The sequence below is a fragment of the Strigops habroptila genome, chromosome 11 (genome assembly GCF_004027225.2).
Source record: "Strigops habroptila isolate Jane chromosome 11, bStrHab1.2.pri, whole genome shotgun sequence".
Classification (NCBI taxonomy): domain Eukaryota; kingdom Metazoa; phylum Chordata; class Aves; order Psittaciformes; family Psittacidae; genus Strigops; species Strigops habroptila.
The window spans coordinates 19,403,530-19,428,206 of record NC_046360.1 but is presented as its reverse complement, the minus strand read 5'-3'; the positions used below and the strand labels follow the sequence as shown (position 1 = coordinate 19,428,206).

The window sequence follows — 24,677 nt, the reverse complement described above, 5'->3', positions numbered from 1 at the left end:
ATTAGCTAAGATCTGACCATAGGGGTTTTTTTCCAGGAAACAAATTAATACCAACTTTATATAGTTTATATATATATAGTTCATATCCTCTGGAATACATTATTGCAACTACTGACAAGAAATTATTCTTTATACCATTCTTACAGTATTTTTACATATTTTTATAGCTTCTATCAAAGAACAGTGAATGAATAGCAACAGGTTTGTAATTCAACCAGTTAAAACACACACGGGTATAATGATGGCTTCTTCCTGCAAATAGTTATACTTGACTGATATAATATCAGTTGGGAGCTTACTCTTAATGAGCAGCTTAATGTCCTGCAGCGTGGGGTGCTGTAAGTCCTACAGCTCAGTAGATGGAAGCAAGCCAGGCTCTGGAGATCGACTGTACTGTTTCTTATTTATATTTTCAGAGACTGCATCATGCTCTGCTGCTTGAACAGTGGCACAAGCTTTGTTGCTGGTTTTGCTATCTTTTCAGTTCTTGGATTTATGGCTTATGAGCAAGGCGTGCCCATTGCCGAAGTTGCAGAATCAGGTAAGTTCCAAAAGCAGTTTTCAGAGTCGTTAAAAAATGCCCAGAGGTTGCTGTCAGAACACCGGGTCTGTGCCACAGAGTCTTGCTTAATGTATACCATCCAAACACAGATTCTAACAGTCCGATGGCTAATGCCATCTTCTAATGTCACGAAGTCTTTCTCCCAGGGACATACACTGAGACACTCTGGTCGATTAAGTATAAAAGTTCTTGTTTTGAGTCCAGAAAGGCACAAAGGCTTTTAATGAACCACCTAATGTTCATTACCATCCCTTGGAGTTAGGCATCCAGTGGAAGTTAATTGCTCTTTAACATCTTCGTGGATATCACATCTTTAAGCATCATTTAAAACTCAACAGAACAAAAAGAACAGGAGGGCCACCAGAAAGGAAAGCAGTATAATGCTGAACTGTTGAGAGGAGAAATGACTCTCATGAAGTTAGTCAAGGTTAGCAGGAAAACTGAAACAGACCTTCACTGATGCTCTCATGGAAAATATTTCTCTTTTCCTAAAGCCCTCAAGACAACTGGCTTTTTACTATTATAGAAACTATAGAGAAAGGTTAAAAGACTACAGCAACCCTGGTAATTTTAGGAGCTTGTAAATACTGTTAAATGCAACAGCTGGAGTGTGCTGACAGGTCTTCACTGAAGTTACTGCAGCAGGAGTGCAGAGGTACTCCTCTTGACCTTCAAACATTTGGACAGGATGTAGGCAGAATTGATGTGCCAAGCAAGTCTTCATTACAGATTAGCCTCATCACCAAATATTTAGACTATTGGAGATGTGGAGTTTGTCAAGTTGTTCAGTGTTGTATTTAGCTTCTCTCATCTGCCATAAAAGAACAGTCAAGTTGTGGTGGGTTGACCCTCGCCAGCAGTTGAGCATCCACACTGTTGTCACTCACTCGCCCACCCCAGTGGGATGAGGCAGGGGACAGGAAGGGAAAAAGGGAGAGCACTGGCGGCTCCAGATAAAGAGAGGTTAATAAAAGGTGCTGTGGCAGCCCCAAGGCTGCTGTTGGCAGTGCTGTTCTACCCACAGATACTCACCACAGTGCTCCACAGGCTGTTGGGAAGGAAGTTAACTCCATCTCAGCCAGACCAGTACGCAAGGGTAAACTATTTCCTTTCTTCCTTTTCAGGACCAGGACTTGCATTCATTGCTTACCCTAAAGCTGTTACCATGATGCCTCTTTCTCCTCTGTGGGCAACTCTGTTCTTCATGATGCTCATATTCCTTGGATTAGATAGTCAGGTATGAAACAAATGCTATTTAAATACTTTGTCAGATTCCCTAGCATGTGTATGGCAGCATCCGTGATGGAAATGCATCTCACCTGATGAAAGAATGCACCCTAACTTAATCCCTTGCATAAAACCATGATTCAAATTCCTTATTTTAAATCTTTTTAATCTTATGTGATGCAGATTACTTTATGATTTCCTATGACACTGATTCAGCCTGACTACAGCTTTCATTATGAACACAGCCATCAATTTGAACTTAAGTATGGGTGATTAAGATTCACAGATCAGTAAATACCAGCGTGCCTTCTTTTCTCATTTTTGAAGCACTTTGCAATGAATTTTGAAACTGAATATCAGATAGTGATAGTGTAAGTTCCTAGGGTGTATTTATACTTCAAGATACCATAGCAAGAAATGTGTAGTCATATTCTGCAGCAAAGTGACAGCATAGAAGTTGTTCTTCCTATGCGACCATCAAAATTATGACAGCTGATGAACAAGGTAAAGTAGGTGGCAGTTTTAGCATGCAGCTCAGCTCTCAGCATGCCTTGGTTCAGAAAGTTTATGACTGTGTACTATAGAGTAAGTATGTTCTTAAGTATATACCCTTCACTGCTTATTTTGCATGACATTAAACTTAACACTTTTGTAACTTCTCTTTTTCCTGATAAAACAGTTCTTCAAAACGTCTTTTAAAATGGGCACTTCCTGCATTCTGCTCCTGACTGTTGCAGTGAAGCAGGTTTCACATTGGCTACCTCTGGCCATTCATTTGGGTGCCTATTTTAGAAACCTTCTCCAGAGCCCTGAGTCAGAAGTTTGAGCCTCTTGCTTTCTGCTGATTTTCGAAGTTAGTAAGAACGTTCCTTCCCTCCTTCCTTAGCTGTACTTGGCTGAGGCACTTAATAGCTTTGTGGAACTTCTCTCTTCTGTAAAATGGAGAGAACTTCTCCAAAACCTTGCAGCTCCTTTAGCAGTGCTTGAAGGTGCACAGCACTGCAGCTCACTCCTGTGAGTGACAGAAATGCAGGGTGCATAGAGTGCAGTTCTGCTGCAATCCTAGGGATGGTTTCTACAGTATTGAAGTCCCATTCAAGCCACATTTGAAAGATTTAATTTATGTAATCCATCTGCTGCAGGGCAAATGCATTCTGGGGTAATATTAGTGGAATTTGAATTTGGTGGTGGACTGGAAATCTGTAGCTTTGGTCTTTTTAATTCTGAAATGATGTTCCTTTCAGTTTGAGCTTCTCCTTATAGAGTGTCCTCAGGGGCCATTCAGTCTCTGTGATGGGAACATAGAAGCATATTTGAAGTGTTCTTGTAGCAAATCCAAATCCCAAAGCAGATGAGACTCTTACTTCATTTGTACTTTCCCACCATTTGTTGTAGTTCGTGTGTGTTGAAAGCCTGGTGACAGCTGTTGTAGATATGTACCCAAAAATCTTCCGAAGGGGCTACCGAAGAGAACTGTTGATTCTCGGCCTTTCCATTGTGTCCTACTTCATCGGCCTAATAATGTTAACTGAGGTAAGATGTGCTTTGTTGTACTGCTGCAGAGAAAAGGGAAAGGGCTTCTGTTTATAATCATAACAGGTAAAATGCAAGAACATTTGCCATACACACATTTCACTGTTAGGAATGTTGGCTACAAAATACTTGAGACACTGTTCTCAACTATAGTGGAACAGTTGAAATGTGGAATGTATCCTCAGTTCTTCAGTTGGGCTTAGGAAATATTTTAATCCCATTTACGTAGCCAAGGAAATTCCATCTGCTTTGCACCAGCCAACCAGCTCTATTGACTATGGTTTCTGTTTGCTTACTGTGGGCAGACCTGTCTGAAAACAAGTACATTTTGGATTAATAGATCAATCAAGAAGATGGAGTAGAGTGAAAATAGGAAACCAAAACATCTTTGATTTGTATGTCACCAGGCCAGGTCAGTCAATGCAGCCAATCTCTGAGCAGCAACTGCTTCAGGGAGAGTGACAGAAACACAACGTAAAAGAAATAAATCTTTTTTTCCAGACAAACCAGGGTGTTTGCTTTGGGATGTTCTAAATCATTCTGAGGGTGTCAGCCCATCCATCAGTTCATGATACAACACCTCTGTTACTTCTGTGTCTGGTACCCAGGTTGGCGGGGGACTCTGGGACCCTTTGGTACTTGGTAGGAGCTTAGAGCTTGCTTCTATCAGCAGTTTTCCTCTCAAGGCCTCAAGAGAGAGGGGCAGAATCCCCACTCTCCTCTGCCCACATTCTGCTTGCTGGGCCATTAGAGCCTCCCTGTATCAGGGAGCGAGGCAGAGAAAAGAGTTTCCTAAACTAAAGGTTTGTCCAGGGAAGCCTGGCCACTTTAATGGCCAAGGGCTGCACTGTGTCTGCTGGTAGCTGTTGTGGCACTACTGATTGCAGAGGATGGCAGGACATTGACAGTGCAGTGTGCATGGCGCAGGGATGCCATCCTGGTGCAGGACAAAGCTTGGGCTTGCTCTCCTTTCTGCAAGTGCAGAGGTTGCTATTGTAAAGCCATTTGGAGAACAATTGAACTTATTAGGAAAACATGTTTTAAAGGCTTGCTTGAAGTCAGGCTGATTCTTGGGTTTGGGACCCTGAGTCAAATAATGACTCAGTAATGTGGCTTACAGGCTGTGAGCTACACCCAAACTTTAGAGGTTGATTTACTCATTTTACGGTCCCTATGCCATTGGAAAGTGATTCTAGTAGCTACAGATTTTGCCTTGTTTCCCCATATTTTAACTAATTTCTTTACATATGAATAGCACAGACACAAAACCAAGACCCTGCTTCTTCATGTGCAGTGATCTGGAGTTCAAAAGCACCTGTAGATGTCTACAGCTTGATGTGATAACAACTGAAGTTGAAAAAAGGCAGGGAGATGGGAGAGTGCTTTGGAAGCAAGTCAGATGTCATTCTCTCCACTCCAGCATTTACTACCTTAAAGCAAATGTCTACTATTCAACTGTCATTCAAGGGAATAATCTTAAGTGCTATGGAAGCAAAAATCTTTCACAATAAGAAATCACTGAGAAATGAATATTCTTTGTTCAGGAAGGAACCAACTTTAGCAGGAAGATTGCCAGGGAACCAACAAGTTGACTGTGTAATTAAAGCCATATTTGCTATGAAATACTCCTTCTGGTGCCAACACAATAGCTTTATTCCTTTATCTGGTTTTGTCTTCCAGGGTGGGATGTACGTCTTTCAGTTATTTGACTCTTATGCAGCTAGTGGCATGTGCCTTCTCTTTGTTGCCATATTTGAATGTGTCTGCATAGGCTGGGTTTACGGTGAGTTCCTGAAAACTGCTGTTTTTCCAGGTTTTATGGAAGTTTTCTGTTTGTATAAAAGCAATGTGAAAGCCTTGTACCCTTATGGAATGGGGCTCTCCACATTCCCACGCCCTACCATAAGTCAGTAATGCCTTTTTTCCCCACTCTAAATAACAGAGATAGTGAAATAGATTTATTTATTTATTTTCCCCTTAGTCCTTGTCAGGACTGACCTGCACCTTCCTTCCCCCGGGCATGTTCCCTTCCACCACTGACAGTCACAGGTATATCCAGGGAAGCTGGAGTTCCTGCCTCATTACCACAGGGAGGAACATAGCAGCATCCCTAGCTCTGCTGCTTGTCTGTCAGCAAAGCCAAGAGCAAACCACCGCGGATGTTCATGGTTACGTGCTCCAGCAGGTTTTGCACACACAAGACTGTCAGTATGACCTTCAGCTCCCACCTGTCCCCAGCTATTGAGGGATTCACACACAAGCTTGTAGCATATACATACACTTCAACTGGCTTCACTCAGACTGTTAGTGCCCAGAAGCCATTTCTGTTTGACAGCTGGACCACTTCTTTGCTCACAATGGTCAGATCCAGATGTGGGCAGCAATCTCTGTGGCAAATATGGAACAGATGACAGAGATGTATGTGTTAGGGAAAGACACAGCTTCAGCCCTTGCTGCTCTGTCAGAAACTCTGTTGTTCTCTTTATGTTTTGAATACTGACCTATACAACCTCTTCCACGTCCATGCTACATCTGCTTTTCATTTGTTTCCTGGGCAGGCAGCAATCGCTTTTATGAAAACATTGAAGACATGATTGGGTACAAACCACTGTCACTGATCAAATGGTGCTGGATGGTTTTAACTCCCGGGATTTGCGCAGTAAGTACAGAGCATCCAAAGAACTTGGTTTAAACACAAAGAGGGTTTTCTGTGCTTACTTCCAGAATTTTGCTGCTGCTACTAGTTCACAACAGTTGAGAAAAAGTCTCCTGATTCATAGCATATGTCCTAGTGAAAAAACACTCCGTAGGATCTGTTAAATGTGTGAGTTGTGAGAACTCTTAGTATACACAGTAATAGGAACGGCCCTACATGAACATTTGCCAGTACAATGGAGGCTTTTCACTGCATCACTGCATCTCTACTACACCTTGTGTCTATCCTGCGTAACTCAAGCTCCTCCAGACTCATGCTGGTTTCCTGGCTGCTCCAGCCTACTTCCTTCTCTCTCTTTGGGTAAGTAGATGTTTTTCAGACAGGACAGTTTCCTTCTTCTAGCAAAAGTAGTGGCCAAAAGCACATTGGATATGCATGAAGAAGGGGAAGGAGTTTGCCTTACCAGAAGGTAGCAGTGCTGGTGCCAACTCTGGTGATCTGCTGTGGCTACACAACAGGGCCAAAATTACAAAAGGAGCATGACCAGTTTGCCCATACATTTGATCCACAAGTGCTTGAGGATTAGATGCTAAAACCTTCCAGTTGTCCAACACATAAATGATAACAGCTGCAAACCCACAGATGCTGGGGCACCTGGAGATCCAGGTTCCCTTCAGCTTTGCCAGTTCATTCACAAACTTGGGTACCTTTCTGACTCATTTTCACCAACTCATAAATGAACTCAGTATCTTTTGCTCTTGTACACTCTTTTCACCACTTTGGAGAAAGTCCATAGTAGCTTTTCTATATTTCATCAACTTAAATGGTCCAAACTGCTTGATAAGACACCTGCTAAATTTAGACAGCTGTATTGGAGCTTCTGTGAGAATGGAAGAGCTGGCCTGCAGAACTGCAACCACAGACAGCGGATTAAGGCAACTCTGAAATGTTGGCTTTCCTTTTTCATTGTGACAGGTTGGAGAGAACACAGCTTGTGTTACTTAATGACAGCTGGTTCACGGGAGCAAAGCTTAATCTTTCCTGCCCAGGTACTGTTTGCTATCAAAGTGCAGGTTTTATTGTCATCAAGAGGTAAATAGGATTTAAACTTGAAAGGTTGTTCGTTTCTGTGGAAGCTACTGAGACATGTTGTTTAAGCTGTACATAAAAGCAGACACTGCTGGTTGTTTTGTTTCTCTGACTGAAAAGCTTACCTCTTCTTTCCATCTTTAGGGAGACCGGCCTTGCCTAAACAGTCAATCATTTTCTTGTTCCACAGGCAGTGTTTTGTCAAATACCACTGATACATTTCTCTGCTTATTTCAGGGAATCTTCATCTTTTTCCTGGTGAAATACAAGCCTCTGAAATACAACAATGTCTATATATATCCTGACTGGGGCTACGGCATAGGGTGGATGATGGCGCTCTCTTCCATGATCTGTATCCCCCTGTGGATCTGCATTAAGCTGTGGAAGACAGAAGGCACTTTCATAGAGGTAAGATACATTTTCAGATTAATAATACCAAAACCAGAAATGGGAATGAAGTGTGAGCCCTCACCTCAAGAGACTAAGCACAGTTTAATCAAAGAAGCAATGCCACGTGCCTCTTCTGGTGGCAACTTGGGTTAGGCCTCTCAGTCACTGATGGAAAGAGGGATATGAATTTTCTCTGTTTTCTTCTGAATGTACAGTCTGTGGCAAACTAAACAATACTATAGCTTTAAGGAGCTCTGTTCCTGCTCAATTTGTAGCTTAAGATGTCTGTAACATCAGCTGAATCCCTCAAGAAGGTTAGTACCAGCCATTCATTCTGGTCAGCTGTCTTCTTTCATGGCTTTGGTAACTAATGTTTGTGCTGGCAGGATTTTCCTCCAGGAGCTGGGTTGCAAACCTCACATATGTCTTGTGGACAGTTTTCCTGATTACGGTTCTCTAAGTGAGAAACACATGCAGAAAGAAACATTCAGTGCCATTTACTAACAGTTGGTATCAGGTTAGCTCAGCTCCAGGCTGAGGCTAAGGTTATTAAATATATGACCTTTTCTTCAAAGAAAGACAGTGAAGATGACTATCTATAATGGAAGAAACAAGAATATAAACCTTACTCACCCATTTGGGATTTCTCATGTTGCAGAAAAGCCTAGTTCTGTCATCTGGAGCTCCTTACATATTAGTCAGTGGAAGTAGGTATCCCTGTATTGCCTCCTCCTATCTCAACACATGTATGGAAGGGCCTTTATTCAGCTCCTTTCATGCTTGTTCAGTCTTTCTGATATTCTCTAGGGTAATGCCAACATGATGAACAAGACTATAGGAAGTTCTGTGTCTAGGGTGCCTGGGGCTCCTTACCTTACCTAGCACTTGGGAAAGGTCTGTCTCACAGTGTGTACCTCCACTGTTGAAATTATGCTCCATTCAGAACCAAAGGGTGTGACATCTAAATGTATCCGGGTACCTCTCTTTGCAAATAGGTACTGCATTCCTGAATGGAGAGGGTAACATGCAATTTATTTTGCTGGCTGATGGCAGTCCATGTTGAAATGCCTCCATTAAGCCAATTAAATATGGCCTGGAGACTACCTGAGAAACCTTTGCTGTGGGTATAGAACCACAAAATTAATTGTCGGCAATGTAATTGCCTTAGCATGTCAAAAAGGAAGTTTTGCACAAATCTTAACATGATTTCTTTAATGCATCAACCTTTCCCTGTCTCTTTGTTTCCAGTCTAAAGCACTGCAGACAGGTTGTTCTCTTTTCCATACATGAACACGGCAGGGGGTTTTAATCACAACTGGGAGCTTCTCAGTAAGCCAACTTCCTGCAGCACCTCTACTCCCCAACCTGAGAGCAGCAGCGGTGCTAGAAAAGAGAAAGTTCTCAGATGAACACACATCTTTTTGTTCTTTACTGTAGCTCGATACACTTTGTTGGTCTCTATTTTTTCAGTGTATATCCTTTGACTATACCATGAGAAACAATGCACCCACAGAACAGGCCTTACCCAGAGCGTCAAGCTGAGCTTCTTTATGACAGGGGATGTTACTCAGCATGAAAATTCCCTTGACTTTGTCTTCACCTTCATTCTATAACGTTTGGTCTGGCGTGATCTGTAAAGAATTGTGAGGCGTGCAGATTTCTGGATGTACCTGGAACAGGGGAATGAGAAGTGGAAATGCAAGAGAAAGGGGGTTATAGTCAGTCTGTTCGAGAAACGTGTGTCTGTCATCAAGGTAAAAATAATGACTCCCATCTTCTCCAATTTTCTAGAAATTCAGGAAGCTGATTACACCCAGCTCAGATCTGAAAATGAGAGGGAAGCTTGGAGGAGGAGCCTACATTGCAGCAATAAATGACTGCGATGCCAAACTGAAAGGAGACGGCACCATTTCAACCATTACAGAAAAGGAGACACATTTCTGAAAGAACTCTCTTTTTTTGTGTTATTTTTTTGTATAAATAAATGAATAAATAAATTCACTTAATTCTAGAGGCTGGCTTGTTTTGCACAGAATTTTATTAACCAGTTAATTATAAAGTGAAAACTGTATACTTGTTTAAAAGTGATTTTTTAAATGACTATATAAGTAATGATTATGTAAAAGAAAAAGATATAGTTCTCTATGGTATGTTAGTGATGACTTCTTGTAATATGGTGATTGCAGTAAATGTTTTTTGGCAGCTAGAGGGACTGTATCATGTGCTGTACAACTTTTTTACGTTGATTTCTGGCAGGTGTAATATTCTATAGATCTGTGCATTCTAACCTGTGAGCATTCCAGACCATTTCAGCTGTTCATGTATGTATATAAAGTGGACAGGACATCCTTGCGTTTATACTGGAACAAACCGTGAGGGGATGCAGGAGGACTTGTAGCTGCTGCTGTTATTGCTGTCTGGGGGTGGGCTGCACCCATGGGAGTCAGAGGGAGCCTCTCCAGTGGAGGGGTGTCGGGTTGTGTGGGTTCAGCTGCTGTTCCCTGGGCTGGGAAGGCACATTTGCAACTACCACAGCTCTGCTCCCAGGGTGAGCGTTGGGAAGCCGACAGGAAGCACCACCTCAGCTGCTCTTCCCACCTTCCCTCTGCCCTCCATGTGCTCCAGCAGGTCTAAAACTGTGCTGGAATAGGCCCACTTCCAAGTCACTGGTATTTCTGGAGATTGGATAGAGAATATTTCCTAAGAGAGATGAGTTTTGCTGCTCTTGTAAGGTCTCTGGGATGATGTGTACTGCTCCAGGAGACCTCTGAAACTTTGCACTTGCCTTTGTGTCTTGGTACCAGGACTTCATTTTGGCTGACACTTCCCATCCCCTGAAGTGAAATGTGTCTGTCTATGCTTGTACAATAGGAGATCAAGGTTACTTTATATATGTGGAGATGTGCTGAGGGAAAAAAGAGCAGGTTTAGAGCCTCTGTATTTGTCTCTTTATCTATAGTTTGCCAGTTTGTCTGCCTGTACATCTGTTCATTCCCCTCAAATGAAACCAAGAATCCTGTAAGGGCAGTGTGCAGCACTACACAGCTTTTCTTATCTTCAGGGTACTTTCTAGATCCTCTCAGATTAGGCACTGATTCTTCTACCCTGCATGGTATTGAGGCTTGCACTGTGTCGGGATAGGAGCTTAGTTGGTGGAAGGCTGCTGAAATCTGGTCCTTAATCTCTACAAGGATTCCAGGAGGTAATTTATCTATGGTGCAGATGAAGGAATGAAGACAGGGATGTCGTGACCTCTCTGTTTCGCAGAGGGAGCAGTACTGGGTTTGTGGCATCAGGCCTTTTTATTCTATCAATTGTATGAACTGACTCCCTCTGATTTAAAACAGATTTTGTATGTGAATGTATGGATGGATGGTGGTTACCATGAGGTACGCACGTGCTAGTGACAAAATATCTCTTGGGTTGGTTTCTTTTTTCCCTCCCTATATTCCAAACACTATTATTTGTTCTGGACAATCTTTTTAACTTGTCCTGGTTTTTTATTTAATGGTTGTGTGAGAAACCTGAGGAGGAATACTGCCCTACCCTGCACAGTACCTGCTGGGGAGAGAAAAGCAACAGCCTAAACTCAGAAGAAATGTCATGCAATCTGCTGTCTTCTCAGCAAAGCTCAGATACCATCATCTGGAATTATTGGGAAGAGAAGAGGCTGCTGGCCTCGGCCAGAGGAAACCGCTTCACTACAAGTCACTAAGGATGTCCCAGGATTGGCCAGAACTGTACTTGGGGTCAGCATTTCTCTGAGATTTTACCTCTTAAAAAAACCATTTTCATAGAATCACTTTGTCTCAGATAACATCATTAAATCTCATCGATCTATTAAATTTTACTTTATCTTCTGTGTATTTGTTGCGTGGTAAGGTGGAAGTTGCACAGAGAACTTCTCTACCAGGATTCAACTTCAAGTGTTTTAAGTCCTGCTCACCTTGGCATGCTCCATCCTTGGGTGTTTCAGAAAGGACACTTCGAAGGAGCCTGCCTTTGTGAAGGTACTGAACTGTCAACCTGGGACTGCTGGCCTCCCTCAGAGGGAGCCTTCAGCTGTGCATCTGCAACTGTGAAACCACTGGAAAATGGGACTCCTGGAAGAGAAATGCTCCCGGAATTGAAACCGCAGATTGAGTTACATACAACGAAGCAACTGAAAGCTACATGTTGACGTTGATCTGCTCCAAAACCTAGAAATTAACAGTTTTGGAAGCCGTAAGAAGCTGTAGGTATTTCTAACCCAGCGTCCCTTTCTGGTCTTTGTTTCCACCTATCTGACTTACAGTACTGAGGACCCAAAGCCACCTCTGGACCTTGGGATCGGTTATGTTCTCTCCCAGAGGAAATGTCAACACGTTTTCTTACCAGTGAAGGCTGTGTGAATGTAGATGCACTGTCAGGTTACACTTGGCCTTGATCTCAGTGAAGTTACCCTCAGCCGTCGGGACTCCTTGTGACTGTTTGCAGTACAGTGTGCCCGGAGGTGGGACCCACACCGCTCCTGGCCATCCATCGGGACACAATCAAAGTCCCAGACAGGTCAACATTGCCCTTTGACTCCACACACAGTGCTGGGGCAGGAACGCCTGGCCTGTGCTTGTCAGCTTGTCAGTGTACTGTGGACTGCTGCACTCATCCAAGGATCTCCCCAGGAACTATGTGCTTTGTATGGAACATGCTTCCTCTTCTGCTGCTATGAACCATCTCACCTGTAGCTTTATACACATACATATGGTTTGGCATGGTCTAAAGTATTACACAGTATTACTAATGTGCTGTGCTTGTAAATGTGTCCATTTAATATCTGACTTGTTTAACACTTTACTGATTTTTAAAAACCTATTTTTCTTCCATGGGGAGGGGTGGGAGGGGACATTTCCTAATAGCATCGGCGGCTCACTGGGGGGTTTGGGGAGCAATATGAAGGGGACAATGCAAAAACCCAACTCTTATCGTGATGATTTTTTTTATGCAGTTAGAAGCAGTATTGCCCTTTTCTGAAATAGCTGCAGTATTATTACAAATAGTACAATAAAAATGAACAACCACTAAGGTTTATGTAACGTTTTACATCAAGAAAGATTCTGTTTTGAAGGGCACAAGATTTCGTCTACTTACTTGTTTTCAAAAATTAAAGGAAATGGGCAAACCCCATTCTGTGTATTTTAGTTCATCTATTTTATGTGACCCTCACCTCACAGATTAAATACTCACAAGCACCCTGTTAGGGCAGACGTGTGTCCCTCGGTTTTAAGTGGGGAACTTACAAACAAGAGAAGATTCATCAATTTCTTTGAGCTTGTCCAGTAAATCTGGGGCCGAAACAAACGGATGTTTCCTGATCTCACAACTTCGTGTCACTGTTAGTTAATATAAATCCATGTTTCCATGGAAGAGTCAGCCCTGCTGCCCTCTCCTCCCCTGCCCGCTCCATGCCTGGCTGTGGTGTGCTGACCAGGAAGAGCTGCACAGCCCTTTTCTTACATACTTTAGTTTTTAAAGGATCAGTTCCTTCATCTGTTAATCTCTGAGAAACATCTTGCCAGCAATTGTTTCTGGTGCCACTAAACACAGGCTAGAAGCCTCAACCAGGCGCCTGTTTCTCACAAGATGCTACTGTCAGCTGATGGAGAGGGTCCTTCTCCATCGTGATGAGGTCCACGGATTTTAAAACAAGAGTCTTTACTGTTTACTGAGGTATTCCAGTTAAACAAGAGAAGCTAAGGATAGCCAAGAGTTCCTTGCTATAAATGGCTCATGACAAAATATCAGGGTATGCTTTCTATTTCTATCAGCTTGCTGTTCATATAGTCCATCAGCCAACTCCACTACCCACTCCTGGCACTTACTACAGCACTATAGAAGAGGCAGAGCAGCTTCTCTTAAATGTTATAGTAAAACACCTCAAGAGGAACACCGCGAATTCTGGCTGATCTCTTTTTACTTAAAACACCCACGTATTTATCATAGTATACACAGATGAATCATTCCTCTCCTCTTCCCAAAGGGCTAAAGACTGCCTGCAATTAAGGCATGCCATGCTCAAAAGGGCAAACTGCAGCTATTCAGGCGGAAACCTCCAGGACCAAGTTTGATGCAGGCAGTCCTGTGGAGTTCAGCTGTGCTCTGATCAGTGCTGCCATCAGTAGCCCCGGCTCCCACACTCACATGTGAGAGGTGGAATAGCTCATGAGGTCACAAAGAGGAGGCCACAGAGATGCTGCGAGGGCTGGAGCAGCTCTGCTCTGGAGCCAGGCTGAGAGAGCTGGGCTGGGGCAGCCTGGAGAAGAGAAGGCTCCTGAAGGGGAGGCCTTAGAGCAGCTCCAGGGCCTAAAGGGGCTACAAGAAAGCAGCCCCTGGAGAGGGGCTTTGGACAAGAACAGGTAGGGACAGGACAAGGGGGAATGGCTTTAACCTGCCAGAGGGGAGACTGAGATGCAGAAGACTTCCCTGTGAGGGTGCTGAGGCGCTGGCACAGGGTGCCCAGCAAAGCTGGTCATAAGCAGAAATGAAGAGAAGAACAGGCTACTAAGGGAAGCAAAGGACAACTAATGTCTCTGTGTTGTCTGCAGGGATGAAAGCATGATGTATTGCAAATGACACTTACATGGCTTATTTTTGGATATTCTTTCCAGAAAACTAGCCCAGGTTATGTTTAAAAGTCTCTGCTTGTTTGTCAAAGCTTTTGGCGCAGCCTTCATGGCAACCTTGTTGGGTTCTTCTGTTAGCACAGACTTCTCCCCAGGCTTTAGGGCCTGCTGCTTGTGTAAGTACTACTTCTCCCTCCCCTCCTGAACACCTGCACTTCCTCCCCAGCACAATTCATAGCCCAGGCTCTGCTTCTGCAGGGGCAGAGAGTGGTGGTGATGGGCTATTAGTCGATTGGACTCATTAAAAGTAAGTGGCAGCACATGGTGACCATGGGTGGGGAAGGAAAGTGCTGTGCTGTGCTGTGCTGTGCTATGCTATAAAGGAAGGTGGAGAGAAGCTCTTTTTGAGAAGAAGTTGGGGGAAGTCTTGTGGGAGTGCTGTTATGGATGGTTGTAAGCTCTTTCCTGGAGTTATCTCCTGAATGTAGTGACTGTGATCTCTGCTACCTGCCTCAAGCACATAACAGGTAGGGACTGCGAAGTGTGGGGTAGATGACAGAGTTTTGTCTGAGCTGGATTTCTAGCACTGTAACTTCTGGAGTTTGTGGGTTTCATGTATTGCTGGATTGTGTTGGAGGTGTTTGTGTGCTATGATCTGAATTGGCAAAGTTGTTGCAGGATTTAGACTAGCCCATGTCCTGCCTAAATTGTAAGGCTGTTCCATGTATTGCAGTGCTGTTGCTAGTTAAAAATCCTCATTACTTAGATCATTTGAGTCAGATAATTTAAAATTATTTGGAGTTAAAGCATTTTTTCAGCAAATGTTCTCATTGGGAACTATAGCATGGAGTCTGGTGTGGTCCTATTGTAAGCCAATACAGGCTAGTGATGTATGTGTCCTTTGAACTGGATATCAAAGTAGGCCAAACATAAGCTTTTATCTATTCAGCTGAAGGAGTTTAATTTACCTGTATCTTTAGAGCTTTGGGGTTTTGTATGAAAATCTCAAATGCTGTAATAGGCAGTTCTATACTGGAAGCTGTACTGTTAGCTGTGTGTTGGGAAGTAATATGCAGACAGGATGGAGTGAGGATGCAGCACTGGGGGCAGTAAATTTGGTACTGCATCTCTGGATGGGTTACTGGGTAGTAGCTACTGTGGTAATCTCATGTGGTAATCTAATGGGAGTGTCTGAGGAATACTGGAACCCAGGGAAGCTAGTGCTCTTTGCTTACTGCAATGCTGATTTCTTGCAGCAGCTGCTGTTCTTCACTGACATGCAGTTACCTGAAATAGAAATACTATTTCTCCCTGTTAAGCTGCAATTAAGGGATGAAATCTGACTTAAAAATTGAGTTTCCCCCAGCTGAAACTTCTATTTCTGAGCTGAAATCAGAGCAAACCATTTGTGCTCTTTGCAGTCTCTGCTGGGCTATGCAGTGGTGTGGAGGGGTTCCCTGGGGAAGGTTCCCTTTCTCGGGGTGTGTAGAGTTGAGTGTCGGTAACTGCATCCTCCTTGGCTGCTGGGTGCTGCTGGAACGTACCTTCTAACAGCACTTCAGCGGGGCAGTGGGGACACCTTTTGGCAGAATCGGCCTAAAGCTGACGAACCTGTGGGTTTGCATAGAAAAGCCACCTGCGCTGCCGCTGCCTGCAGCAGGCGAGTAGCGGCCAAGTCCATCACCAGCTTTCCCGAGCTCTTCACATGTACTTGACACGCGCTTCTGGAGGTGGTTGCATTTGTGAGTCCTTTCTGCAGTTGCACCTTTTTTGGTGCAATTCTGTTTCTCTCCGTCAAGAGACCTGGTTTGTGTATCATTAGATGGCAGCACATGCCAGTAAAATCAGTGTGTCCCCACGGCTCAGCATCTAAACCAGGAGATGTGGAGTCGAGAGGTTTCTTTAGACCCAAATTCTCATGTGAAGAATGTATTTATAGTCTTTACAGAGAAGCTATGAGTTGGTATGAAATATCCCCAGAGGTTCATGCTGAAGCTGCTGTTGTGGTGTTAGAGTTGTCAATGAGATTTCAATGGTCTAGATGTTTAAAATGATGGGAAATAATGTGTGGTATAAGAAATAATGACAACCCGCAACATATCCCCCTCAGCCCCAACAGCCGTTTCACCCAGTAAAACCAGTTTCATTTCAAATTTGACTGGTTTTAGCCCTCACATCTTTTGTTCTCTCTCTGAATCCTGTCAAATGTTTCTGGAGAAGATCTCAGAACATACAGTCTACACAACTGAGATGTCCCCGCTGTCAGCTAATCCTCAACCACGGCTGAGATTCCTGGATGCTTTGCTGAGTGCCTGGGAATTGGAGAATTCCAAGAATAGGAGGTTGAAGCAAACCTCCTATTAAATTAGAAGGTGTAATTAGCTATAACTGTAGCTGTAAGCACAGTTCTGTGTACAGATGAGAGGTGATGAGATGTACTTGGTAAGTGACAGGCAACAAGGTGCAGATATGCATTTAATTGTGTGCACATGTGTAGGCATATAAAGCAAAGCCTTCAATATCTCTACCTACTCCTTGAGAACAGACCTGAAAAGGAGCTGTCTGAGAGGCACTTGAGGCTGGGGAGGACATGGCTAAGAAAAGTCAAGCAAGGAATAATTCAACCTGAGAGACCACAGAAGCTATGGGAGGTTTCTCATTTAAGCAGCTGTGCAACTGGTGCCCTATCAAGGACCTTCAACTGTAACTTATAAGCTCTTCGAAACAGCTGGTTGAAAACTGAGCCTGGACCCACAGGGTTTGCCCCAGAGGTTCTGGAATGCTTCCAAGCACCCTGAATCCTGCATTCATTTCTGGGCCCCTCACTATGAGAGACATTGAGATGCTGGAGCAGGGCCAGAGAAGGGCAATGGAGCTGGTGCAGGGCCTGGAGCACAAGTGTGATGAGGAACGGCTGAGGGACCTGGGGGGGGGTTAGTCTGGAGAAGAGAAGGCTCAAGGGGGACCTTATCGCTCCCTACAGCTGCCTGACAGGAGGATGGAGCCAGGAGGGGGCTGGTCTCTGCTCCCAAGGAACAAGTGATAGGACTTGATGATCTTAATGGTCTTTTCCAACCTAAATGATTCTATAATAGTTCTATCGGCCCCCAATAGCTTTTCTACATGCCCACTGCCCCCATTGTGCTCAGAACAGTGTGGGGAAGGAGGAAGCACAGAAATACATTGGCCTGTTATGCTGTTGCTTCTCAGGGTTTTGTCTCACCAGTTAGGACACAAACTGTATTTCCAGTCCAGTGGCTTCTTTCTTGGAAAAGTTGCTGCTCAAAATGTGCCAGCTCCCTCCTGCCTGACGCACGCTCGCTTGGCCCAGGGCTCACCTCGTGCACACTTCTCCCCACAGAAGAAATTGCATTAGGAATCAGATCTTCAGTAGCACCACACAGTTCAGCCACGTATCAGCCCTCTGCTATGGTAGACTGAGTCTCCAGCTGCTGCCAAGGTGCAATTGGATTTGTTTCATCTCATTTTCTAGCATGACCTTGGCCCTGGCCCCTGAGGTACAGGACTCATCTTGGTTTCTCCAGCTGCCTGGCAAAAATGCTTTCAGTATTTTTGGAGACCAAGCTAGGAGGAAAATGTCCCCCTAAGCCGAGGAAGGATGTAGTTTCCTCTGTGATTTGGTACCTTCTCAATGGGAGAAGTTAGTTACCAAGATCAGAAGAGTTGGCAATAGATGAAGTACGAACACGGGTTCACCTCTGCCGCTCTCACACACTGAGCCAGATACTCCCTCGCTGTCCTCTTTATGCTGTTCTTTGGGCCACCAGTTTACACCAGGGGTCTGGACTCAGATGGGAGTATATTCTCCATGTCAATGCAGAATGTGCTTCAAATACAGAATATTTGCTGGACAGAGCATGGTTCTGCCATCCTACTGTACAGAGGATGTTTAAACATGATTAAGTGTTGAAATTGGTTGAGAGATGGGGCATGTCTGTTCAGATATGCTAAGTAAAACAATGAATAAATCTTAAACATGAGGATGCAGAAGAAGTGGGCTGGGGTACAGGCTGTAATTCTTGCTGGACTGGCAAAACATGTCCAAGTCGTCTCATGCCTCCTTTCTGGCACGTGCCTTCTACTTCTGATTTGCCTTCCCCTGATAAATACTGGCTTGGCCTGCAATCCCCAGCAGTTTTTCCTGTGACGTGGAACCATCCTTCAAGTCTACCCGACTTCCCTGTTGGGTCCCTTTTGGCAGGACGTGGGGAAAAGATGTGTCCAGGGATCTATTTTTGAGGTTCTGATGTCTTTTCTGCCAGAGCAGCTGGATTAAAAGAGCTGTGTCAGAAGAGACAATGTTTTCTCAGGTGTCAATTCTTCAATTCCCAGCAGTTATTTCATACATGCAGACAGCTGGGAACACTGTGGGATGCTGTCTTAAAGGGGCCTTTGAACCCAGCCCGCTGGGATTTTCAGAGGTGGGAACCAGATCCAGACGTTTCAGGCATCCACAAATTCCGTAGCCAAGGGAGTGTTCTGCTTTTCCCAACACCAGCAGGTCACTTATACAGATCTGTTAGAAATCCATTTACACAGCCTGCTGCAGGCACCCCAGACTGGAGACTTCAGCTGCTGCATTTCCTTCTGCTGCCTGTGACTTCTGTGACCATGAACAGAAATGTTTCTAAAGCTGGTAGTACACTAACAGAGATTTACCTGCTGTGTGCTGCCGCAAGGAAGAGCGCTTCATATGCCACTGGATGTCACTCTAACAAAGCTCAAAGCACTTTGGCAGTGCAAATCTTCACATGTTCATTATAAAACAGTGTACAGCCTGTTAAGCTGGATTCCTCTGCAAAAAGAGGGTGAAATGATAAAGAAGTTGCCCTATTAGCTGTCCCATCAGGAAGCCATTGACATCTCAAGTGTTACATTGGGCAAAAAGGACAAGTATGGTTATTCAGTAAAGCATTAGGGATGACAAATCAACATTGAATCTATCAGCTTGAATTTTCCAGGATTTCTTCTCTAGAACCTTACCTCGTAGCACGGGTTGTTTCAGGCTTAGAAGCAAGGCACATGGCAAGGCTGGCTGTTTGTGTGCCATGTCTATACATGTTTGATAATTTGGGTGGAAAGCGTGGAACCTGAGTATTCAAGCTCACTTAAAAGTCAATACAACTTAACCCTCTCCTCAGCTTTCCATTCACAAAGAGTGACAAGAAGTTATAGGTCAATAATCTGCCAAAGGATAATTCAGATCAGGGACAGAGATTACTGCCATTATGAGCTTCATGTATAAAGTGTCTCAGTAGAGAAGGGACTCTTCTGAAGACAGAAGAGTAAGTAATGGGGTTAAGCTGCTACATGGAGAACTTGAGTTGCAAGTCAGGAGAAGCTATAAAGTGATGGTGGGTGCTCTGAACATGAGCATTCTCTCAAGATGCCAGGGAGGATGGAGAAGCACTGAAGGTCACCAGCAGACAATCTCCATTGCTGAAAGACTGTAGGAATAACTTAGATACTATTTTCTTAGATTATCCAGGTACAGCTGGTCCTTCCTCAAGGCACAGAGACATCCTGATCTCTGCTGAACACGCTTCTTAAGATTCTACCACCCTTTATATTCTGGCTAACGTGCATAAACCACCATGCTTACTTGCAGACTTGGACTAGTCTGGACTAGTTCTCCCTACCTCTTCCACCTTAGGAGCACAGTAGTTATCTGTCCTATATCTACTCTTGATATAAAACAGGTCCTGAAATGCTTGCACAGAGGCCCCAGCCACTGCTTAAAATTTAAGTAGACTTACTAATTTCTCCTAAAGTATATCTAATACCAAATACAGACAGCTAGAAAATCCAGCAAGTGCCACTAAAATATGTACTTGCTACAGCAAGCTGGATGATTCTCACATGTTGGAACAGGATCAGGGCACCGTACAAAGTTACTTACCTCATTAGCTGAGTCACACAACTCTTTCTCCTTTAACTTGAGCCCTGCTTTTGCCTGTAGCAAAATATTTCCTGGTACAGCTTTAGGTGAGGTCCTCATGAATGGTGATACCAGTACAAATCTCAGGAGGACCATCCTGGAGATTGTAGTTTGGGGCTCTTTTTGAAGAGATGATACAAAATGAGACCTGCAGTAGTGATGGAAGCTTCACAGATCCTGCCCAAGTGCAACAGGAAGATTCTTTTTGACATTAATGACCTGCAGTTGACTTAGTGGCTGCAACTGGAAAGCTCAGAATTCTATTACCCAGCTCATCTCTGTGAAATCAATGAATGTTTCCCTGCTGATACATAAAGAGCTCAACCCTTTTAATAAGCGTCAGGAAAGGGCCTTCATTTTCCCCATGTGCCTCCTTAGTTTTCTGCCCATTTAAATGAATTATAGACTCCTCAGACATTTCCAGGTTTCCAAAACCTCATTAACACAAAATGCAAGATACAGACCTCTCTCCCCAGGCAAAGCCCCAAACTTCTTCTCTCCCCATTGCATGTATGATGGCTGCAATCCAATTCCAAAAGTATTCCCACTGAGATTTAATGATTTCTCGCTACTAAAATTCTGTCAGCTCATGGTCATGAGATGCCCCTTAAAGAAGTTGACTGGACTGATGCGGTAGTCTCTACAAAACCCCCACACTTAGACACATTTAGGAGGCCTGGATATGCTGGGCTCAGTTTAACATCTAGGTTTGCAAGTGACTGTGGTAAGAAGGGGATGCTGAGAACAGAGCTCGATCCTCATGTTGAGTCCTGTCAGCCGGAGCAGAAATGTGCTTTGTGACTTGTGGCTTTAATGTGGTATCACCTCCTGCCCCAGGTGGGAGAGAGGCAACCAGTTAACCTGGGAAGAATGCCAGGCTGCTAGCAAACTCCTCTGAGAGTGGTCAAGTATCAGTGATGCTTTGTTCAGGGTTCTGTGATACTCCCTTCCAAACACTTCAGTGCTGGGGGGATGGTGGTGGGAATACAAGCTCTCGTGAGACAGTAGTGACATGGTCCGTATCTTTTTTGCAGTGGATCCTTGACTGTCTCAACCCCACAGAGGTGTCCTGTTTGATTCGCTAAATAATGCTGGCCTCAGTCATACTTTGCCTCACTTTGGCAAATTCCTCCCTAGGGTATTGAAAAGGTTCTTTCTTTTACTATACCCCACCATATTTATGTGGATGGATATGTATAGGTATGTGAGTGCATATGAAGAGATGGGCATATGTGCGGGGTGGCAAGGTAGTAATTTCCTATCTATACTTGGTTTCTGTTAGATGGTGCCAGGATGAAATATCTCATGCTCTTGCTTGCTTTGTCTCTTATTTTTCTTCAAAAAAACCCCCAACTTGGTATTTGCTGCTTCAGACTTTGATACTGATGGCTTCTCACTCCCATCTGGGTGAGATCTGCTCTATATCCAGAGTGATTTCTGAGTGTGCTCTGGAGTATCCCAGGTTCAGTGAGCCCTCAAGTGATGAGCACTTCAAGAACTCACTGGAACTTTTCTGAGTTGGTGCAAATCTGACTTAGGACAGCACTGCTGTGTTTAGATAGCCCATTTCCAGTGAAAAGCAGAAAATGTTAGGCATTAGAAATTGAAATAACCTATTTCTAGGTCCTTGCCTTGTATACCTATAGAAAAATACACTGTCCTTTTAAAATCTTTCTGAATATCAGTAGAAGCTTAAACATAAGTACAAGGGTTTGGCTGGTTTCTTGTTTGGTTGAAATGGCTTGCTGATATCTAATTGTTCTATCACTGATGCAATACATGGGAAATGTGCTTAGACACAGCACAGTAACTGTGAAGTTATGCAGCATGAAGCCTAATCCAAAACCTGCGCAAGTCCAGGTCTTGAATGCCAGATACCAGTTCAGAGAGAATTTAGCCTGATTTTTTTTCTTTATTACAAGTTTCTAGCTATTTGTGGGTTTAGATAAACATTTCATGTAGCTCTTATCAGCAAGAGGCTGGCAATTAGAGATAGCACACTGTGCTCTTCCAGAGCACAAATATTGGTTTTTTTTGGTAAAGCATTTTGTATTGTATCGTAACACTTCAAACTAGAGCTGCTTCTCTTGATATAAGGGAACAGATTGTAGTGACCTTTTCTCCTTCTCTAAAACTTCTTTAATGAAAACCTACCAAAGAAATTTGATTGCCTGTGCATCCTGGCACAATTGAGATCCTTAGTTTACTTCTGCTTGCTGTCTGAAGCCCTTACCAACCTGTAACTTTAAATTAACCGGAGGCTTTAACCAAAGTTCCTGTAGGCTGATCATGCTGCCTGAGAATCAAGCCTTTAAGCTCAGCATGAGGACATCTCAAGAGAGATGTCTTCACATCTTAGCACACTGAGCTGTTGAAAATGAAGTGATATCAAAAGATGGTTAGCCAGTCTCCTTTGATGACATGCAAGATGCAAATTCTGCTTAGGTAGAAGGGTACTTGATCAATGACAGCTCACTTGTCTAATGACCCCATGTACCTTTGTTTGTTCATTTGTCTGGGCCAGCATATAGACCACGGTGCCATCAGCTTTCAGACATCTTGTCATTCATGTTGGTACTTAAACAACAGCAGAAACCTTGGGTGTCTCAACCTAGGACAGAGTCAGTGCTGCTTTGCTGTGTAAGCAGTTACGTGCTGGTTTCACTTGCAATACCTGAGGGGTTTCTTCTGTTCTGACAATATCTCTTCCAGTGGCTTCCCATAAAAACATAGTTGCAGCCATCATCTGGCCTCTGCCTGCCACAAAACAGGTATTTCATACAGCAAATGCTGCAGTAAGTCTAATAACTTCCAGTGCACGCTTTAGGAAGATGAAGAGACTGATGTAAAGGCCTCAGTGATAATTTGTGTATTGCTAAGATACCAGCTGATTGCTCTTTTATAATCTGAGAGTGTAAAGTAATGCGGTTGTGGCTACATCTCACGATCTAATTATAGGAAAGAGCATTTATAGCTCTTCCAAGTCCTTCTCAAATAAGATTTCTTTGCTATTTGAAGTATTGATTATTTTTAAATCATTGAGATTTTAAATTGCAATTGACTTCACATTAAATGACCTGCTTTGTGGCAGGTCTTACATGAAGCCAACACTGATCACTTTCCAGCAATGAATACTTTCATTTCATCAATACATCCCAGCTGGGTTACAGGAGCCATTCTGTATGTATAAATGCCACCACTGCAGTACTCAGGCTACCTACCAATATGCCAAATGTGTGTCAGCATGGAGAACAGAAGCAAAAATCCTAATTTAATACTTGAAAAGAAGCCAATAATTTAATTGCTACAGAAACCATAATTAGAAATCATTAACCGTTAATAAAGTGTTTAGAAGACTCAAAGCATTACTGATGGTGAACTATCATCCACCAGATTCATTTACATGCTAGACAAGGCTTTAAGGAATTATGCAATAAGATTCAAGGTGACAGCAGAGAAACTGAGAAAACACTTTTGTAATCCTGATTTGCTTTCATTTTACCACAGCTGTTACCACTGGTTTTTAGTTAGAAAGATTCTATTTCCAAAATTGAAGGGATTAGTTTCTGAAGACTGAAGGAAACAAGCTAACATTTGTTAAAGAATATTTACTGCCTCTGATACTTGCACTTCTTTCTGCAGAGCATCTCTGCTGCAACCTATAAGTTGAATCCTGAACTACCACAAGAACAGCTGCCTGTATTACAGAAGCATTGGGGAGTTTGTGTTGGATCTTCTATGAATTTTTAACAACATGAATGTTGTTTAGTAAACCATGCTCCCTTAACAGCAGCAGTCTTGGCTGGAGAGAGCTGGAAGGAGATGTAATAATTATCCTGAATATAGAGTTAGATAACTGAGCCTAGACTGCAAATGTAGAATGTACCAGCACCCCCCTGCAATGGGCAGGTGAATTTCTACACCTAACTTAGTGCAGACCACAGACACCTCACACTAAATACATAAAGCGCAAATTTCAGATTCACACGTGAAAGTAGGATTGCAAATATACCGATTTGCCTGTGATGGGAAGTCTCAAAAGTGCTCTAAGCACCTGGGCCCAAAGTCTGCTTGGAGGAAATACAACCTAAGACCACACTTCTTACTTGCAGCTGGGGAATACAGTTGGAGGCACATGTAAATTCCAGACACGGTGAGCATGAATGCTGGAAAATTGAGGGGAAGTGTGTAGCAGCAGCCTGCAGGTGCTAGTGGCAAAGATGGTCCACTACATGGGTTACTTGAATGGGAAATAATTTTGCATTCTTACTCATTTCAAGCCAAAATAGCACTAGATTTAGTAGCCTACCTATCTAACTCAAGTTGTAGTCATACTAGTTTCATAGCAGTAAAGTCGGAAGAATAATAAAGCCACCTAAGTCACTAGGCTTGGCTGCATGTTTTCTGGTTCTTCTCTTCCCAAGCTGATAACCTATGCAGTAACTGTTCTGTGCAGCCAGCTGCTCTCCTGATTTGGTGCACTGATATCTCAAGGATGTACATACATATTTTCAAAGTAGACTTGTCTGCTTGTATTAGCCTTCCATAGAATTAAAATGTGGTGTTAAACCTGTTGTTAAAATTCATGACATAGTTGAGCAGATGCTTTGGGTTTTGTCTTGCTCCTTATTGCTTATTTGATTATGCTTTTTTCTTCCATAG

At 43.4% G+C, this 24,677-nt stretch overlaps 1 protein-coding gene and 1 long non-coding RNA gene across 3 annotated transcripts in view; one reads left to right on the top strand and one right to left on the bottom strand.

Annotated features, from left to right (window-relative positions):
* SLC6A11 (solute carrier family 6 member 11) overlaps nt 1-12,614 on the top strand; it is a 96,072-nt gene extending 83,458 nt beyond the window's left edge. For both annotated transcript variants that reach the window (XM_030501037.1, XM_030501038.1), the window contains exons 9-15: nt 417-541; nt 1,687-1,799; nt 3,185-3,322; nt 5,003-5,105; nt 5,881-5,981; nt 7,305-7,475; nt 9,249-12,614. In XM_030501037.1, coding sequence (XP_030356897.1) covers nt 417-541; nt 1,687-1,799; nt 3,185-3,322; nt 5,003-5,105; nt 5,881-5,981; nt 7,305-7,475; nt 9,249-9,401 — 904 coding nt within the window. In that variant the 3' untranslated portion in view covers nt 9,402-12,614. The remainder of the gene's footprint in view (nt 1-416; nt 542-1,686; nt 1,800-3,184; nt 3,323-5,002; nt 5,106-5,880; nt 5,982-7,304; nt 7,476-9,248) is intronic.
* Nucleotides 7,082-24,677, bottom strand: part of LOC115614329 — a 31,688-nt gene continuing 14,092 nt past the window's right edge. Inside the window, exons 2-3 of the long non-coding RNA XR_003993685.1 lie at nt 8,983-9,127; nt 7,082-7,913 (exon numbers count right to left, since the gene is read on the bottom strand). This is a non-coding gene — a long non-coding RNA (uncharacterized LOC115614329). The remainder of the gene's footprint in view (nt 7,914-8,982; nt 9,128-24,677) is intronic.